Here is a 20743-nt window from a genome sequence, read left to right as displayed (position 1 = left end):
AAATAAAATGGAATAATCAACAGTAGCTTAGGGAGCACAAGGAGGCTAAAAACAAAACAGCAGTGCTCAAGTTCGTTGGATTCCAAACCTTCTCCCTTTATTGGGACATTTTGCACAGTAGCAGTTTGTCTGCTAAGGAAACTTTTGCACATCTGCACAGCACAGAAGATTTGGGAGCATTTTCTAGGGAGCAGGGCCTGGGCTGTGTCCACACCAGGATATGAATGCATACGTGAGTTCCTGTGTTTGCTTTTGCCCATGCACGACTGCTTACAGTGTTATACCTCCGAAATATATATTGATGTTTCCCATCTGCACTGCTTGATGGGATGCTGGTATTGTTGCCCCCTCCCTTCAGTGGGTGGCGCTGTGGGACGCGGGTGGCGCTGTGGGTAAAAGCCTCAGCGCCTAGGGCTTGCCGCTCGAAAGGTCGGCGGTTCAAATCCCCGCGGCGGGGTGCGCTCCCGTTGCTCGGTCCCAGCGCCTGCCAACCTAGCAGTTCGAAAGCACCCCCGGGGGCAAGTAGATAAATAGGGACTGCTTACTAGCGGGAAGGTAAACGGCGTTCCGTGTGCGGCTCTGGCTCGCCAGATGCGGCTTTGTCACGCTGGCCACGTGACCCGGAAGTGTCTCCGGACAGCGCTGGCCCCCGGCCTCTTGAGTGAGATGGGCGCACAACCCTAGAGTCTGTCAAGACTGGCCCGTACGGGCAGGGGTACCTTTACCTTTACCCTTCAGTTAGAACTTCCTCACCTACATTCAGTATGGAGACATGCAGGCTGAACCCTTGGATGAGGTGGGCATCACAAGCAGCTTCAAATCCACATTAAAAACAGGCAGTAGTGAGGGAGAGGTAAGGACAGGTAGGCAAGGGGTAGAAAGCTTAGTGCAAATCTGACCAAGCATAGGTAACATTTCTGAGCCTCCTCTATGGCAATGGTGACATCAAAGAAGCAGCACTTCCCTGGCAATTGGCATTTGTGTCTTCCAGTAGAACTCTCTGAGTGGTTCATGCAGTCTTCAATCTGGCCTACAAAGCTACGGAAAGAACTTTTGGAGGTTAAGGTGACCTTTGGCAAAGCCCTTCAAGGATAAAATAACATTCATTCATCAAAATCTGGGCACTACCATATCTGCAGTTCAGTCTATGGATGTGGGGCCCGTATGGCAAAGATGTCAGACAAGAACCCCTGGAGGCCAGGGTTCAAGCCCCCACTTAGTGATAAAACTGACTGGGTGGCATTGGACCATTCACTATCTCTTGGCCTAACTTATCTCACAGGGTTTGTGGATAGATGAAATGGGGAGTGGAAGAGGCATCCATTCCATGTGGAGGAAGGGTGGGATTGTTGCATCTGTATGTTGAGACGTAATGGAGTGCGCCTCCAGGGGTGAAGTCAAACCACTGCAGAATCACAGTGCCTGCTGTGGCTGCAAGGACCAGGGTCATCTAGTTCAACCCCCTGTGGTGCAATGCTGGCTTTTTGTGCTGTGATGAGGATGGTTGAGAAGAGCAGTTAATAACCTTCACAGTGTGAGATAAGGAACACGACGGGCTTGCCAATTAAACCAAGCATACCACATTTCACAGCAAACTTGGCTCACCATGCTATCAGGGGGCAATTTGGTATACCTTCCTAGACAATACATGTTTGCAGTTTTCCAATACATGCAAGAAACAGCCTGTTAGGTAGCTGATTAAGGAGAGGCCAAATTGATAACATCTCAGATCTTGCATTATTTGTTGGGATTCTTAAATGGTTTGTGGAGGCAGAATCCTTTGCAATCTTGATGGCCTTTCTCCCGCCAAACAGCCCTGAGAGACAAGTCTTTACTAATTAATCCCTTATTATAGATGGAGAATTTGAGGCTGGGAGACTGACGGAGCTTTCACAAGTGATGATAAGAATGCCTTTAAGTCTGGAATGCATCGCTTCTGAACATCACTGATGTTTTGCAGAAAGCAAGAGCAGATGCATAAAAAAACACTAAAGGTGTATCTTGGCCCCATGAAGCGTAGAAGAGCACTTGCACAGAATTGCTGTTATTCCTTTCCTGTTTGTGCACGTGTGGATTTTGTTAATGCAGCATGGAAAGTCCACATGGCGCATTCCCACCAGGGCATGTTTTCTAGAGGCAAGAATCGCACAGATACTGATGTATGTCTCACATGTGGAAATGCCCTTACAAAAACAGGACACTTTAAAACCGGTTTTAGTGATGCTGATGAAAACGGCCAATGTTCCCCCAAGACCATCCCAGTTTGCCTGAGGTTTCAGCAGGGACTGAAACAAACATAATACACAGCAATGTATACCATGGGTGTGTGTGTGTGTTGGGTTCAAGACATGTCACCTACGTTGCCTCAGTGATTCTTAAAGCCACCCTCCCCATATTGTGGAGACTTAGGCCCAGTGACTTCCCAAAGGCCATTTCTTGAGTTAATGTCCGAGATGAGATTTGAAAGGGGGAGGGGGGTGTCTTTCCAGTCCATACTTTTAACTACTAAACCACACAATTTGTTCCTAAATGGATCTCCTCTGTGTCAGTCCACGTTGAGGATGCTTCGGATCTAGTCTCTCTGACTTCAAAGAGGGAGCGGGCATTTTCTCTGAAAAGAACGAAATCTGCAACCATCTATTTGTAATATTCCTGTGTGTGTTTCTCCGGATTGCTGTCTCTATGTTTTCACCAGAGGTTTCCTGGTGGTGCTTAGATCCTCCTCTCTTTCCTGATCTTCAGATTTCCAGCTCAATGTTCTTTCTGTCCTTGTTTGCCCTGCCTTATAGTGCTGTGTTTTCTCCCTTCTCTCTGGCTGTTTATCCAGTCGTCTCTTCCAGTGCCTTCTCCCTTATAAGTTTACCTGCATCCAAAGCGATCCCGCTCCTGCTTTGAGTTCTGTGCCTCCCTCTCCTCATCCTTTGAGCTTTTCCAACATGTTGTGTCAGCCCCACTTCCCCCCCTTACTCCGACCCCAACTTAATATAAATAAATATCTGTTTTTTCTTCTTCCCCAGGCAGTGCCTGCTGTGCTTCCTTAAAATCTCTTCCCTCCAAGTTTCTTTCTTTCTTTCTTTTTTCCTGATTTGAAAGCCTGTACCCTGGAAGGGCCTCCCACTCCCAGCTTTTCGCTGGCAACCTTTGCTTTCGTCTGATCGTCACAGATAGTGTTTTGCAGTGAAGAAAGGAGTTAAAGGGGGGGGGGGGAGAGAAGTTCACGTTGAGATTTCAAAACAGCTCCTACCAGCCTTTGTGGACCCTCACTGGAGCAATGGTGGGAGGTGGGCTTTTCATAAACAAATAAGCAACTTTCTAAAGTCTCTCTCCCCCCCCCTCCATTAAATGGGTTGTTTTTGGCACAGAGCGAGTCTTTCCCTCTGGCACTGCGGGTGGGTTTTTATACGCTTTTAAAAACACACACACCAAAAAACTCAAAATCCACTTGTGTGTCTCCTCCGAGGGCGGTGATCTGTGTGGGGTAAGTGTGGGACGGGGAAGCTAGGGGGCAGGTAGGCTTCAAATAAAATTTGACACCCGCTCCCAATCTTCTGAATTCACGCCGATCGGACTTTTGTATACCTTACCTTTCCCGCACATGTCACACAGAAGAGGTCGGGGTGGCTGGTGCATTTGAGAAGAAAATGCAAAAGCAGAGAGCGGGGAGAGCCCCGTCTTTGTCCAAACCTTTGCGCTGGATCTCTCTGCGTGCAAAGGTTCTCGCGCAGCCACTTTCACCGAATAAAAGTGAGGGGGGGGGGGTTCCTGCAGGTTCTAGACACTGTGGGTCTCTCCCCTTCCCGGCTTGGAGGGCGCGATGGGGAGAAGCTGAGGGGTGGGGGCTGAAGAGCTAGGAAGGTGATGCGTTATAGCGTGGGGGGGGGGGGAAGGACCCCATTTCGGGGGGAGGAGGTTGCAAGAAGAAGAAGAAGAAGAAAGCAAGCCACCCTCTCCCCAACTTCGGGGGTGCCAAGAATGGAGAAGGGGGTGAGACGGAGGAGACGCGCAGGGTGAGCAATCGGCAGGCAGCCGCCGTCGGATATCCCCTGTCGCTGTCGCTTCCTTTTACTCCAGGCGGGAAGGCCCTTGCGAGACCCGCTTTTCTTACTTCGAGGTTGGGGTCCTTCCGCGGTGCGGGGTGGGAGGGAGCGAGGTGATCTCGCTTGCTTTCCTTCCGACACCCCCCCTTTCCTTCTGCACTCCCTGCTCGCCACCTGGCAGCCTGAAGAAGCGCCGGGTGCAGCTCGGACTCCCTGCTCCCTTTCCCCCCATTTAGACTCGGGGAGGAGGAGGTGGCGGCTGCGGATGGCGCAGAGATCCCTCGAGGGGTCCCTTCGCCGGCGTGGCTCCAAGCCCGGCTCGCAGCGAGAGGCCCGGGCCGCCCGGCGCATCCCGGCAGAAGGCCCCGCTTGGCCCGCAGACGCCAACCAGCAAAGGTCGCGAGCGGAAGGAAGCGCCGGTGCGCTGCTGCGCGTCCCGTCCGGCACCGAGGTGGCGCACTGGGAACGCGCGGCAAAGCGCCCCAACTGCTAAGCACGAGGTCTGTCTACCGACTGGGTCGCAACCCCGACCAGGGAAACCTCCGCGAGGAGGACCAGGCATGGAGCTGCTCGGCTCCTTTCTTGCGCGCAGGCCCCAGGCAGAGGTGGGGCACGCGGGGCCCTCCAGATGTAGCTGGATCTTCACCTCTGGCTCGAATGGCTGGAAGTCCGGCGACGTCCGGGGGACGACGGGTTCCCCACCCGTGCACAAAACACCCGTCGCCAACTGGGCGCCCTCCAGGTGCTTGGCCTGCAACTCCCATCAGCCTCGGAGGGCGCCCACTTGGCGAAAGCTGCTCAACACCATCTGCCTCTGTGTCTTTTCAGTAGCCCATACTGTCCAGGCGCAACCGCCCCTTTTGCGCCCCCGTGGGCGCACTGGAAAGGGCCTTTCCAAATCATTCGTAGGACCAGCCTCGCAGGAGATTAAAGCTACCACGCAGTGCCCCAAATTAAGTAAGCCGGCGGGTTCTTGATCCCCGCCGGCAGCCAAATTATAATATTAATTTATTCCCTCCAAAGCGCATTCACCCACCCCTCTTTTCGTCGACTGGAGTCCCGCCCAAATCCATTTCGGGAGCGATATCCGCACCCTCCTGGAGCCAATGACAGGCGTCTTCCTCCAATGTTTTCCTTAACGCGTCGGGAACCTGGAAGTGGAGACTCCGAATTCGAACCCGAGTCCAAGCGCCCGAGCGTGTTTTACTCGGAGGTCGCTCCGGGTTAGGGGTGCAGCAATGCTCACAAGTGTCAAGCGGGGTAACTGCACAGAACAAGCGGGTGGACAAGTGGGTCTGTCTTAAGAGCAAACGTGTTGGAGGGGTCGTCTCCCGTGTCACGGGCATCCCGATTCTGATATTACTCAGAAGCCACGGATTTCCACGTAATGCTGTGTTCAGCATCAAGGTTTTGCTGGAAAACTAAGTTCCACGCAAACTAAAGGGACTTACTTTCACGTGGATGTGTGTGAGGTTGGGATGCTGCGTTTGAAAATCCCTAAATTTAGACGACTTCGGTTCCAAAAGCCCCGATCCTGAACATGTTGATGCAGTAGCCCGCACCGAGTTTAACGCCACACAGCCCGATCCTAAGGGCATGTTGATTCAGAAATAAGTCTCATAGAAGTGGGTGGGAATAACCCTCAAGTGATTTGTGAGTAGCATTGGAGCTTTATCGGCGGGATCGGAAGGGGAAAGGGAGGCGCTGGATTGGGACTGCCGGGCTGCCACGCAGGTAGCAAGGCCAAGGTAACGTGAAAAGCAGCCCACACGCCTACGCTTCCTCGGAAGTAAGGTCTACTTGTTTCAGTGGCTGACCTTACTTACTTGGGCGTAAGCCCACCCGAGCGCGGTAGTGCTTCTAAGAGTGAATGGGATCCGGTCGCAAAACCACTCCCGCCACCCCCAAGGGGTACCACCCTGCTTCTCTCCGAGCGCGCGGGGAGGAGAGAGAGGATGGCGGGAGGCGGGGGCGAGGGGGGAGGGGGCACCGAGAGAGGCAGGAGGTGGAGTGATGTGCAGAATTTATGAGATTGGCCATCAGCAGCAGCAGCATCAATCCTCTTCAAACAAAGCCGAGAGCGAGCAGCTCTCCAGGCGCACGCTTCTTCCTATTGCCTCCCGTTCTCTTTCGCAGGAATCCAGCGGGATCGAAGGAGAGCCGAGGGGAGCCGCACCTGGGCTCCGGGAACAAGCTGAGCTCCGGGAACGAGGGGCAGCGCACGGCGCTCGGCCGCCTGGGACCTCCGGACGGAGCAGGAGGGCAGGGCGACACCGGAGAGAAGCGGGCGAGCCGCCGGACCAAGGCGAGGCGTCGAGGATGCTCGAAGGAAGCCCTTGAGGGCCCCCTCGGTCCTGGGACCCCGCTGGGCCGGGCGCTCGGGGGAGAAGTTGGCCGGGCGAGGCGATGCACCTGACCGCTCTCCGGCGCTCGGAGCAGAGGGGCGGCTGCAGCAGCTGAAGCCCGGCAGCCACCGACGCGCCCGGGGCCGACCCATGTGAAAGGGAGCCGAGGGACCGGCACGGACCCAAGGACAGGAAGCGGCAGCCCCGAAGGTGCGCGCCGGAGGATGGCACGTCCCGGCTGGACGCCGCTGGTGGCGACCGCCGCCTTCCTGGTGGCGACCGCGGGCCTGCTGGGCGGGAGCCCGACGCCGGAGTCGCACGACGGGGAGCGCTGCTGGCTGCGCAGGACTCGCTCTGCCGCGCGGCCGCTGCGCCCCGACGCCACCTACCCGCGTCCCGGGCGGGCAGCGGCGGCGGCGGCACCGGGGCAGCCTAGGCGCGCCCGGAGCGCCGAGGGCAGCAGCGTGGAGGACACGTGGGGCGAGAGCAGCCCCTTCCCGCGGCGCGCGCGCGCCAGAGCCGGTCCTGCAGCTCCGGGCGCCGTCGCCGCGCTCTACTTCTCGGGCCGGCGGGAGCAGCTGCTCTTGCGCCCGGGGGTGGTGGCCGAGCTGCCCCGCTTAGAGTTCACCGTCGAGGCGTGGCTGAAGCCCGAGGGCGGCCAGAGCAACCCAGCCGTCGTCGCAGGTAAGCGGGAGGGGCGCCGGGAAGGGAAGGGCGTGAAGGCTGGGCCAGGTCCGCGGGGAGGAGGCAGACGCCCTCGAAAACCGAGATGCGCGGGATCCGAGCGCCCGACGACGCTCGTGTTTCCTTCAAGTTAGGCTGGAGGGATTCCCAGCTGGACCCGAGGGATGGCGCTGGTGGTACTTCAAGTTAGATTTTATCGATCTAACGTGCCCCACCCCGGGGAAAAATTAAACAAATACAGATACCCTTTGCCCCCGACTTTTCAAGAAGTTTCGACAAAGTGTTGGGTGGGGGTAGGGAGGGGCCAAGACTGGCCACAAAGAGCCACAGTAGATAGGCAGAGGTCGGACTGTTAAGAATGCTCACCTTTCCTGGTAGAAGTCAGCTTTTGTTCTGTTTGCCACACCCACTCTGAAATGAAAGGAAGGAAGGATAGCTCAGTAGGTAGAGCAGGTGTCAGTTCGAGCCCCACAATGGGCAGAAGAGTCTTGCATTGCAGGGGGTTGGACTAGGTGACCCTCGTGGTCCTTTCTGACTCTACAGTTCTATGATTCTACAATTCTAAACTTGGCAACTTGGCAACTAATAACTGGAAAGCTCTTCAACTCTGTATTCAGAATGATCTGAGTCAATTTTCCTGATTCTTTTGTGGTTCCCCTTGAACCCCTTGATACATTACTCGCTTCACCTTTCTGACTTGATGAATAACCGGACTCTCCAGCAAATTTCTATTCCTAGAGTACCTCCAGATGGGTGTTTGGTGTAGGTTTGGTGCTGTTCATGCATAGGTAAAGGTAAAGGTACCCCTGCCCGTATGGGCCAGTCATGTCCGACTCTAGGGTTGTGCGCCCATCTCACTTAAGAGGCTGGGGGCCAGCGCTGTCCGGAGACACTTCCGGGTCACGTGGCCAGTGTGACGAAGCTGCTCTGGCGAGCCAGCGCAGCACACGGAAACGCCGTTTACCTTCCCGCTAGAAAGTGGTACCTATTTATCTACTTGCACTTAGGGGTGCTTTCGAACTGCTAGGTGGGCAGGAGCTGGGACCGAAAGACGGGAGCTCACCCCGCTGCGGGGATTCGAACCGCCGACCATGCGATCGGCAAGTCCTAGGCGCTGAGGTTTTAGCCACAGCGCCACCCGCGTCCCCCACTGTTCATGCATACGAACACTTTTTTTGCAGCGTTTACACAGATGGGAAGCCATCAGCATCAAAAAGTCAGCCAGTATTCCCCACTACCCCCAATGAATCCGGATAACCAATAAGTTGGGGGGGGGGGAGTGTCATGCCAACGGCCTGTTTGCAATATCTTGAATGACTGGTTTGCAGTACTAAGCTCTGGTCTGGGAGCACCTTGACAGCAAGCATATTTTACACTCTAACATTTCACAGATGAAAATGGGAGTAGTTGATTACTGGCGGATACTCCTGATAATGCACCAAGAATGAGTGCTGAATGCAGCTCTTCCTTGTGTTCTGCACATTGCTCACATTGCTGAAGCATGTACTGCGCTACAGAGCGAGGAAAGCTTTTTAACTTACAAGGAAAACAGTTTCAAATCAACAAGAGTTGTTGCACTATGCATGGCTTGAAGCTGGCCTGTGTATTTCATTTCCATTTCCCTTTTAATTTGTCTCCTGCCTTTCTATATTGCTATGCGTAAGGTGGTTTACAAGCTGAAGAAACAAGAAAATAGACAACAAAGATCATACACCTAATAACAATCTGATCCAATACAGAAAAGTCATAATAAAAACATAACTTTAAAATAAACAGCTTATAGGGTGAGTCTTGCTGAATTCAAAGAGATCACCTGGGACCTATTTCCAAATAAGTAGGTATAGGTTTAAACCCTTTCAGCCCAATAGTTTTGACCAACAAAATTATATGGATGCATCTTTATCAGAAAATATACACTGTCCAAGGTAAATGGAGACCATTGGAATATATGACATATGGAAGGCTCTGAATTTTTCTGGGTTTTTCACATGTGAAGTTCTTTAGATTTTCATGGAATTAATGAGACAGTGATGTTACTTGTCGTGGGCCTCCATGAGAGAGTGCAGGTTTCTACTTGGTTATGAGTTCCACTGTGCCTTTGCAGCAGCAGAAATTGGTGCAAGAAAAAGAATTCTCTCTTTCTTTCCTGACCCAGGTGCCCAGAAAGTAGATTGGGAACTACTGGTAGATTTCAGGGTTATTTGCAGTAGATGAGCAAAGGTTTCTGACTTTGCAGTTGTTTAACAAGGCAACCACAAAATGACTTTTCTCACCTAAATTCATTGCTGAAATGAAGAAAGCCAACTAGAAGTGGATTTGGTGTGAAAGGATTTTGAGCTCATTTAGCTCTGGTACTGAAAATAAATTCCCGGGCTCACCGTGTGTCCTGCTCTTTAATTCTAACTGTGTGTTTTTTATACTTGTCTCTGATAGAAAGATCGTGGTATTCTAGTAAAGAACAACAACACCACCACCAAAGTCAGCCACTCAACCCTAAAGTCTGCCCACTCCTGCTCAAAAACCACCAGAGCAATGCTGGTTCATTCCAAACTATCATGGGAAGCTTATTTCTTAAGCACCAGAAAAGACTAGCTGCATTCAAAACACATTCTTTCCATCAAAGAATTCTAGGCACTGTAGTTTAACCCTCACAGAATTACAATTCCAAGCAACTCTTAACAGACTGCAGTGCCCAGAATTTTATTTGGGGGGGGGGTGAGGGGAAAACTGTGCTTTGAATGTGCTTTAAATGTATAGTGTGTGTGCATCTTGCATGTCAGAAGTTTTAACCATGCTTCCCTCTCTGCCAGAAATTGGATTCTTCTGCATCACACGTACACAGGTGCCTAAAACTTAGAGACAGGTTGATGCCAGTAGTGGGTGGAGGGACAAACAACTCCTACATCACCAAACACTATTGCCAAATAATTGTTTTGGTTCTTACGGCCTCATCCAGGGGGTGTTGCCCAATGGTGTGCTGTAATACTGTGTGGTTTCTGATGCAACTGTCAGAAGTTGCCATGCCGTGCACCTTGAGCAGTGAAATCACAACTGGTGTGCATGTGAACAGAGATATTTTCCCGTTTTACAGATGAATATTGGAGGTACATAACTGGGCATTTGGGGTCAAACTAATTTGATCTCCAGGGTGGAGTTACGCAGTCTGGTCTGTAATGCAGACGTTCATTCATTCATTCACTTGCATCATTTTCACTCTGCCTTTCCAAAAAGATACTCGAACTGCCTTGCACAGTGAAAAGTACAAATAAGTGTTATGAGCAAAGAAAAAAATAGGCAGGCAGAAATGTATAGTTTAATGAATGCTAGGCCGGGGTGGGGGGATTGGATTACCTTTAAGAAAAGAAGGCAAAAGCCTTCCTGTTGATTTAATTATTTCTTTATAAGGAAATGGGTGAGCGGCAGCAGGAAACCTTTTTTGGGGGGGGGCAGGGCCCCCTTAGCCCCCACTGGCTACAGGTCTGTGCCAGCTCATGGGCATCGGGCGAAGACATCCCTGCTCCTCCTCTGACCTGTGTGACTTCAAATGCTGTGTTTCAAGCCACTAACCTAATGTGTCCAAGGCTTAGGGCACAAAGTATGGCTTGTTTAACTGTGCTGTGCATGAGTTCAAGTTCCCCCACTTTGTTCCTCCCTTATTTATTTTATCAAAACAGAATTTGTGTGCTGCTTAATTGAAAAAGATATTGCTTTCAGCCGTTTACTTAAATGTAAAAGCATTACAATCATTGAGACAAGTCTGAAATTCAAAACAAGCTGACTTAAAAAAAAAACCAGCTATAAACCATTTTTAAGTTTTCAAAAGTGATGGAACAAACCACAGAGTGGCAGTCTTAGCGTTACATCTGAACTTTTCTCGCCAAACAAACCATCAGCTGAAATCAAGGTTTGTTCTTGGCTTCCTGATCAAGGTTTGTTGAGGAGAAGCAAACCTCAAAAACTGGTTTGGATTCAGTGCTGCTCTGTGGTTTGCTTCCTTCCCCAGCTAAAAGAGGAGCAAAGTGGGAGCCCTCTGGGTGCAGAGAGAAATTACTTCTGAGCATGGCCCCTGGCTGAGTTCAGCTCTGAACTTTGGCTTTGTGTTAGGTGCTCCTTCTCCCGAGTGGCCATAAGGAGGAAACGGGAAGCTTCAGTTTCCATTTTTGACTAACTGTGATTTGTTGTCGCAACTCAGAACTGTGGTTTGTCTTAACTATGGTTTAAGGAAACAAGCCAGGATCTGAAACCACAATTTGAAGTTGGCTTTGTCCTCCAAGCCATAATTAAGACTAGCCACAGCTTGACTGCCTTGAGACATGGCCACAAAATGCAGGTATCTTGAAACGGAAGCAAAAGCTTCCAGTCTGCTCCTCGTGACTGTGGTGGTGGAGGAAAAGTGGAAAGGGAGTGCAGAAGCCCAAGGCTTCATCATGTAACACTAAAGCAGCCTTAGAATCATAGAATTGTAGAGTTGGAAGGGACCATGAGGGTCATCTAGTCCAACCCCCTGCAATGCGGGAATGTTTTGCCCAGTGTGGGCTCAAACCCACAACCCTGAGATTAAGAGTCTGGTGCTCTGCCAATAGAACCATACACTTTTGTCCTCCTGGGCCTGGGATAGCTCAGTCAGGAGAGCATGAGACTCTTAATCTCAAGAGTTCTGGGTTTGAGTCTCACATTGGGCACAAGATTCCCACATTGCAAGGGGTTGGACTAGATGACTCTTGTGGTCCCTTCCAACTCTGAGATTCTGTGATTCCATGTTTTAGCTGGAGTCATCTCTGATGCTGGCTGTACTGGCTGAGACCGACAAGAATTGTATTCCTTTTTTAAATTTTTTTTAAAAATTAGTTTTCAACATATCATTTTCAACAGTAATTAAACATACTTTTACATCTTATACAGTTTTTTTTACATCCATCAATCACATCTGAAAATTTTCCAATCTATCCACTTAATTTACAGTTCTTATTTTCACTATTACATTTAAATCTCATATCTAATAGCTCTCTTCTTTGCAATATTTCTCCTTACAAAACTTCTTGTAGTCCTACTAGCGTAATTTGTTGATTACAGTTGCTCTTCAAATAATTCCTATATTTCTCCCAATCTTCTGTAAATCTCTGGTCCTACAGGTTTCGAATCCTTCCTGTCATTTTATCCAATTCTGCGTAGTCCATTAATTTTGTCTGCCATTCTTCTTTCGTCGGTATTTCTTCTTGCTTCCATTTCTGAGCCAACAATACTCTTGCTTCTGGTAAAAATGCTTCTGGTTTTTTTTAGAAATGTATATTTCAACATCTTTTTCATCTCATAATATATCATTTCCCATAAGTTTTTTACTTTCTTACATTCCCACCACATATGATAAAATGTTCCGACAAGAATTGAATTCCAAAACCACTGGAGGGTGCCATGTTGGGTAAGGCTGCAGTAAACCACAGTTTGGCATCGGACCAAATGCAGGCACTGGATATTTGTGGGAAGTGGCCCAAGTGGTATTATTTTCTGACACACCTGGGTGTGTAAATTCCCCACAGTTTCTTAAAATAAATTCAGTATTTACTGGGGACCAGTCTCCGTGTAGTCTCTTGCAGGAGTTCCACAGGTTTTGTGATCTGCAATAGATTGTGTAGTGGGGCTGATTTGTATGGAGTGCTGCTTTGAGGTGTGTGTGTGTGTGTTAATGTGGTCACTGCAGTTTACGTGATCATGATGGTCCTTTTTCAAGTTGCCTTAGTTGTTCTGGCCAGGCACATTGGCCCTGCTTAGAGATGCCTGTTCCTGCAACCAGTTCTACATGCGATATGCATTAGGTCACAAGCCTGCTGGTGATCTCCACGAGAGGAGGTCAGGAGGGACATCATTTGAAATGTCCCACCTTGTTCCCTGCTTTAGTTACGAGCACATACAATTCCTCACTCTCACCCTTACTGCCTTCAAAGTCCTTGCCTCTCTGCTAGTCCTTGATTGAAATCGTTTTCTGCGGTGGTAATGCAGAACTTAAAACAACAACAACAACATTTACAGGAATAGTATATATCTATATATAGAATTAGTATTTCTAGACTGCTTTTCTACCCATAGGCTTCCAAACTGGCTCCCAGAATAAAATAGACAGAATCCAAAAATAACATTGAAATGTAATACAAACGCAAGCAACACGGCTGAGTGGCAGCAGCGTAATGATGACATATAAAACAGAACAATAAAAGCCAGGGCAGGACAAGCACCCAAGAGACCAGACCAAGGGCATTAAAAGCAAGGCAGTCTCAACTGGTAGTTGGGGAAACCTCTAGTATAGGGATTAGACCAACCTCCTGGGAGAGGGTGTAGGATAGCCTTGGCAAAATTCACTGCATGGATTGAACCAGACTTCCACATTTCCAGAATGCATTTCCAGCTTGCAGAATTCTGGATTCCTGTTTTGCTTCAGGTTGGGCTACATAACCTAGTGTAGCATTTTTTGAATGTTAAAAAGCTATACTGTGCATAGTCTTAACACGGGGTGACTGAGAAGCCCAACTACTGAGCAAGCTTCAAGTCATGCTGAAGTTCTTGTGGTGCCTGTTGCTTTCCTGTGATCTCAAGCGCTCTGAGTAGAATCCGGACCAGGGAAGGCTCATCACAGTGCCTGTGAAGCTTTGTGGATTACCTCATAGCATGAAACGGCTTCGCATGAACATGCTCTCACCATGTAGCTTGGGTAAGCCGCCTGTTTTGTCACTCACCACATCAGTTTCCTGAAGACTGTGCAAAACTAGAAATATTAATTTGATGAGATTTCCTGCCTAAGTGCTAAGTTGTGGTTAAGAGGTTCATCACCCCCTCAGCGTGGGTCTGTGGATTATAGAGCCAGCAGCTGAGTCTAACTCGAAACATTTGTGAAACAAGCCCTGCTGAAAGAGTCGAAGCAGCAGAAAATACTGGCTTTGCTGCCACTGGGGGGCACCCTTAGAGTACATGAATGTAAACCTGGCAAGGCTTCCTAGTTTAACTGACTGGCACTCTTGGAGGAAACAGATTGTGAGTCTGGGTTCAGGCCTGGGTTTGGCATGCAACTGGCCCTGGCAGATGACCTTTTTTTGAGGGAGAGACCCTCAAAAGAGCCCTCCTGCTGCTGTGAGATCTGTCAGCCGCTTTGGACACCATTGAAATGTGCTCTCTCCCTGAACCATCTCCATGGGTTGGGAATGGGAGGCATTGATTTACAGTGATTCCAGAGATTAGAGGTGGGGCAGGACGTGTCTGCATTTGGGCCAATGCTATATGAGGCCATTAGGAGTGATCATGAGAAGGTTGATGAAGCTCAGCTCTGCTTTCCCAATGAAACCAAGTTGGCAGAGGTGGTGCCTAAGGTGAACCAGTAACTGGGTGCAGTGGTACAGTGGGTGAGGGTTAACAGGCCGAAGCTGACACCCTGTGGCTAAGTGGGCCCCAAGTACTGGGGAGTCTGCCTGTTACAATTGGGATTCCCCTCCCTCTGAAGAGCACCTATCATTAGCATCAGCTGCTGCACCAACTGTGCCCTTTCTGGACAGGAAAACCTGGCCTCTGTTACATGTGGATTGGTAACCTCACATCTGGGCTATTTTAATGATGCTCTGTAAGTGAGGCTTCCCTTGAAGATGGTCTGGAGATTTCAGCTTTTGCAGAATTCACAAGTGGTGCTCCTTTATTGGGCATACATTATGAGCTCTGCTCTTGCAGCCTATTAGTCACGGAGCTGCTTTAAGGTGATGCTACTTACACACAAAGCCTCAAATAATTCTGGACCATCTTCCTCCTCACTGCCCAGCAAGGGCACCACTGTCAGCTTAAAGGGGCCAGGGTAGTTTTTGCCATGATCTGATAAGATAGCCATGTTCAAATATATAAAAGGATGTCACATAGAGGAGGGAGAAAGGTTGTTTTCTGCTGCTCCAGAGAAGCAGACACGGAGCAGTGGATCCAAACTACAAGAAAGAAGATTCCACCTAAACATTAGGAAGAACTTCCTGACAGTAAGAGCTGTTCGACAGTGGAATTTGCTGCCAAGGAGTGTGGTGGAGTCTCCTTCTTTGGAGGTCTTTAAGCAGAGGCTTGACAACCATATGTCAGGAGTGCTCTGATGGTGTTTCCTGCTTGGCAGGGGGTTGGACTCGATGGCCCTTGTGGTCTCTTCCAACTCTGTGATTCTATGATTCTAAGTATCAGCTTGTGGTAATACGGGGGTGGGCTTTTCCAGTGGTGGCACCAGTGTGGTGGAATGCCATCCCTGCTGAAATGCGAGACGACCCATCCATGTTAGTTTCTTTCGGCTCCCGAAAACACACCTGTTTAGGCAGGCATTCCCCTGAACTGGTCTTATTGTATTAACAGGTTTTTTAAAATTTTTTTATTGTGTATCTTAATTATGTATTGATTTTATAGTTGTAAACTGCTTTGAAGCCATTTTGGCATATAAAGCAATATATAAATTAATAAAGAAAAAATGGTGCTGGGGAGCATTCCACTTTTCTTAGCCCTATAATAATCATAATTAAAAAGCAATATTGACCAGACGTTGATGGGCAGGGTACAAATAATAAATTTATTTGTTTATTTATTTATTGACCAATGCCTACCACTATGGCAGTCCACAAATACCAGGTGGGCTTAGGGAGACCATTCCGAAGACTTCTAGGACAGTTCCCTCCTGGTCTGCACAACTTGTGGTCCGCTGATTTGAATTCAGTCCACCTGCCATTTGCCAGGCCCCATCCTTTCTGCCATCCCAGGCCATTGGCAAAGACAATAAGTTTACTGGGCCCTCAGAAAAAGAGCCACTGTGCAGATGACGGGTGAGCTGTGTTTGCAACTGTGGGCCAAAAATTTCTGGCCTGAACTTCTCAGAACTCTTCCTTGCTTTTTTATGCCATGCAGCTGTTTTCTACAGTCCTCCTGTTTCATTTCCTGCTAATTATGTGATAATTATAGAAATGTGTTTTGGGGGGCGGGGCAGCATTGCAAGGAGGAGCTTGGGGGGGAAGATGATTTATTTTCTAGCCCAGATTTTTCTGAGGTGTTTTTCTAGCTTCTGTTTCTAGAGACCCTTTGTTAGCATTTTCAGATTTTTCAAAATATGTTGATACGCGAGGATGGCTTGTGTTTGAGACGTGCAACACAACATATTCCACCAGCCTTAAAACAGCGAGGAACTATAGAACAGAAAGGTTCAAAGATCGTTTGATTGAAACCTCTAATGCTCAGGCTTAGTTCACACTGCAGGATTTGATGTGGCAAAACTGTTTCTAGAATGTATTATTTCAGGCCGGGAATGGGCGTTCCCAAGGTGAATTTTCTTCTATACAAACATATTCCCTACACATAGAAAGCTAGCAGATTAGAGAAAAAGGTACGTTATAACCCTGACAGCTAGCTTTTTAGATGGAGGAACATTAAATGTTTTGGCCTGTTACCTACAATTTGAAGTCACATATAATAATAATAATAATAATAATAATAATAATAATAATAATTTATTTATACCCCGCCACTCTGGGCGGCTTCCAACAAAACACTAAAATACAATAACCTATTAAATATTAAAAGCTTCCCTAAACAGGGCTGCCTTTAGATGTCTTCTAAAGGTTTGGTAGTTATTTTTCTCTTTGACATCTGGTGGGAGGGCGCTCCACAGGGCGAGTGCCACTACCGAGAAGGCCCTCTGCCTGGTTCCCTGTAACTTGGCTTCTCACAGCGAGGGAACCGCCAGAAGGCCCTCGGCGCTGGACCTCAGTGTCCGGGCAGAACGATGGGGGTGGAGATGCTCCTTCAGGTATACTGGACCGAAGCCGTTTAGGGCTTTAAAGGTCAGCTCCAGCACTTTGAATTGTGCTCAGAAATGTACTGGGAGCCAATGTAGGTATTTCAAGACTGGTGTTATATGGTCTCGGCGGCTGCCCCCAGTCACCAGTCTAGCTGCCGCATTCTGGAATAGTTGTAGTTTCTGGGTCACCTTCCAAGGTAGCCTCACATAGAGCGCATTGCAGTAGTCCAAGCGGGAGATAACCAGAGCATGCACCACTCTGGCGAGACAGTCCGCGGGCAGGTAGGGTCTCAGCCTGTGTACCAGATGGAGCTAATAAACAGCTGCCCTGGACACAGAATTGACCTGCACCTCGATGGACAGCTGTGAGTTCAGAATGACTCCCAGGCTGCGCACCTGGTCCTTCACAGGCACAGTTACCCCATTCAGGACACCTGCCTGCCTCCTGTCCCCCAAAAGTACTTCTGTCTTGTCAGGATTCAACCTCAATCTGTTAGCCGCCATCCATCCTCCAACCAGTAGCAGCTTTAAAACCCCACCTGCTCTTTTTGAGCCAAGCACTTATGTGGAAATATCTCCAGAGCAGACCAACATGACATGGAACCCAACTCCCCAAGCTGAATGTGGTCCACCAGCCGTGCATTGGGGTCTGCCAGGTGCTGGACCTTTTCAACCATCATAGGGGCAACAAGAAACACAAAGGGTTACTCAGAATGGCTGTTGGGCTGTACAGCTGCACAGGAGAGGAAAGGTGGAAGCCTCCACGGCATATGACCTTGTTCCTCCGGAGAGTCAGTCCTGGGGAGACCCTTTCAATTAGGTACTTCTGTCACCCAAAGTCTTCCCTGGATGGGAGCCAGGCAGTGCTTTGATTGGTTAGAGAAGGAAGGAGAGAAAGTGACTGATGGCCAAGCCATTGCCTGGGAGATTCTGCATTTATATACTCAGCCCCTGGCAGCTGACCAGAGAAGTTTAACGTTTATGTGGGAGGGAATTTCAGGTCACCATTTCCAAACCCAGGGCTCCTACTTCTGTGCTTCAGTTCCTCACTTTCTTTTTTTAAAAAGTACAACTAGGACTGCAAAGAACAACATAACAAGACCGCCATTTTTAAGGAGAAAAGGGAATCTTTCTGATTTTAGTCTTATTATTGTCTGTAAAATATAACTAGTGATATTCTTCTTCTTGCATCCCCGCTCCGAAATAACATGAGGTAAGTTTGTGGGACAACGTAAAGCAGCCTAAACGGAAGCAGATTTTATCACCCTAGTGTTGCTTAGAAGCTTGTTTGGGGCACTTCCAGATATGTGCTGCACTTGATTTTGTTTCCGTATAGGTTTGCTTGAAGTTTTTGTGCAGGAATCCAAAACTCCTGCACGTTCGCACTAAGAGCAAAGCCATGAAGCAATTTGTTCACACACATTCCAACAATACTGACTGTAGCTTGGATGTATTAGGTGAAGCCTTACAGGGCCAGCGTGCCAGCTGTGAGACTTTTATTTTTTCCCTTTATATTTCTGCCATCTTTCTTACACCATCGGCCAGTTTTCTCATTCCTCCTTTCATCTACAAAAATAATTATCACCAGGTTCTGAAAACAGGTGGAGAGCTGATGTAATGCATTCTGCTCCTCTCAAAGGCTTGCCCTAGTCATTCTCCCACACCTTGACATAGGATGGGCTGTCATCCAAAAATGGCATTTGTGGGGGTATTCTGTATAGATAATACCCCGCCCTTGTCACTGATCATTACTCTGGTTTAGATTGGTTTTTTATTTATAGATGTATTTTCTGTCAGCAATCCTACAGGTGCAGGGAGAGTGCTCAGTGCCCTTGGGTGAGTGTTAGAAAGTTCAGGTTGAAAGTGTGTTTTGACTATATGCAATTTTGGTTTTATACACTATTCCCAGAACGTAACCCCTGCATAAATTGAGAGTTGACTTGTTTCTTTTGAACCAGCCTGCAAAAAAAGCAAAGGGCAAGGATGGTTGTCGTTTACACACCTTAAGTAATAATATGCCATTATACTAGTTTTTGTGTTTCCCCACAGATAAATGACACTGAACTCCAGTCCAATCCATCCATCCATCCATCCATCCATACATACATACATACATACCAGAAACTGTTTATAGAGAGCATCCATATCAGGGGTGGGCTAACTTCATTGTTATGTAGTCTACCTTTTTCTCTTTTTAAAAATCAAAATCCCTCTTGTCCGCCCGCATGTTTTAGATTTACAGAATGAAGACGCACAGTGAATATTTTGTGCTTGCTTAACAGCCATGCTGTGTCAACATCATTTGCAGAAATCTCAACAACCTTCAGGGTCCAGGTGGTCTCCTGGCAATTGGCCAGTGGACCACCACCTACAGTCTGCCACCCCAGTCTGGGTCCTATCCTGCCCTTTCCACCCCCACCCTGGTGGGAGTGCATGGCAGAGAAGGATTGCCAGCATAGTATTACTCATGATAGTAATATCCAGGAGTCAAAACAGTCTCAGGATGGGAGCATCACTGACCATGGAGCAAGGAAAGTAGGCAAGATGACACCAAGAGGAATAATAAAACTCATATTAAGCATTTTCATCTTGCCCCTCCCTATTTTAAAGTACAATACAGAGAGACGCATCAGTAACAGTACTGTAATTCAAACCACATGGCCTGTGTGGTGTTTTTTTTTAAAGGTCTCTCTCTGTGTGTGTGTGGTTTATAAATTATCCAGATCTGATTCAGGAACCAACTTCTGAATCCTATGCCAAGACCCAGTCTTCTCATCCCTACCCTCATCTGCAAGAATAATTATCAACATGTTCTGAAAACAGGTGGAGAGAACAGGTGTTATGGGATAATGGAAAGGCAGCAGAACCAGCGAAAAAGAGGTAAGGGAACCTGGGGCTGAATCTCTGTTCAATAGAGATTCCCCTGGGAGGGGATTAAATGCCAATCATTTATAGGTGGGCTGAAGCCTTCAAGGTTCAGAACAGCAACATGCAAGAACAGCTGATCATTACAGATCTCTCTCTCCCCCCCCCCCCAAGTTCCAGACAATTTTTCCTTTTAGCTATCCCCTTTCACCACAGTATGAGGGACGCGGGTGGCGCTGAGGGTTAAAGCCTCAGTGCCTAGGGCTTGCCGATCGAAAGGTCGGCGGTTCGAATCCCCGCGGCGGGGTGCGCTCCCGCTGTTCGGTCCCAGCGCCTGCCAACCTAGCAGTTCGAAAGCACTCTCGGGTGCAAGTAGATAAATAGGGACCGCTTACTGGCAGGAAGGTAAATGGCATTTCTGTGTGCGGCTCTGGCTCGCCAGAGCAGCGTTGTCACGCTGGCCACGTGACCCAGAAGTGTCTTCGGGCAGCGCTGGCCCTTGGCCTCTTTGAGTGAGATGGGCGCACAACCCTAGAGTCTGTCAAGACTGGCCCGTACGGGCAGGGGTACCTTTACCTTTACTTCACCACAGTAGGGAGCTTCACAGTCCAAAGATTTATAGACCAGAGGGTCTCCTTCAGGGAAGGTATTTGAAGGTATTTGCTAGAAGAAGAAGAAGAAGAAGAAGAAGAAGAAGAAGAAGAAGAAGAAGAAGAAGAAGAGAATGAGGAGGATTTGATATCCCACTAAGGAGTCTCAAAGCGGCTAACAATCTCCTTTCCCTTCCTCCTCACAACAAACACTCTGTGAGGTGAGTGAGGCTGAGAGACTTCAGAGAAGTGTGACTAGCTCAATGTCCCCCAACAGCTGCATGTGGAGGAACGGGGACGTGAACCCAGTTCACCAGATTACGAGTCTACCGCTCTTAACCACTACACCACACTGGCTCTCATACCACACTGGCTCTGCAAAAGCAGTCGAGTTCCAAAGAGAGGGAGCCACCACAGAGGAGGGTTGAGGTCTTG

The 20743-nt window shown here is 48.8% G+C and overlaps 1 protein-coding gene across 1 annotated transcript in view; it reads left to right on the top strand.

The window, feature by feature from the left end:
* Window positions 1-6065: 6065 nt before the first annotated feature.
* PAPPA2 (pappalysin 2) overlaps window positions 6066-20743 on the top strand; it is a 128570-nt gene continuing 113892 nt past the window's right edge. Inside the window, exon 1 of the mRNA XM_083446232.1 lies at window positions 6066-7066. Coding sequence (XP_083302358.1) covers window positions 6607-7066 — 460 coding nt within the window. The 5' untranslated portion in view covers window positions 6066-6606. The remainder of the gene's footprint in view (window positions 7067-20743) is intronic.

This window comes from Podarcis tiliguerta (genome assembly GCF_965153285.1).
Source record: "Podarcis tiliguerta genome assembly, chromosome: 6".
Classification (NCBI taxonomy): Eukaryota; Metazoa; Chordata; class Lepidosauria; order Squamata; family Lacertidae; genus Podarcis; species Podarcis tiliguerta.
The sequence above is the reverse complement of the archived record's forward strand: the minus strand, read 5'-3'. Positions and strand labels throughout refer to the sequence as shown.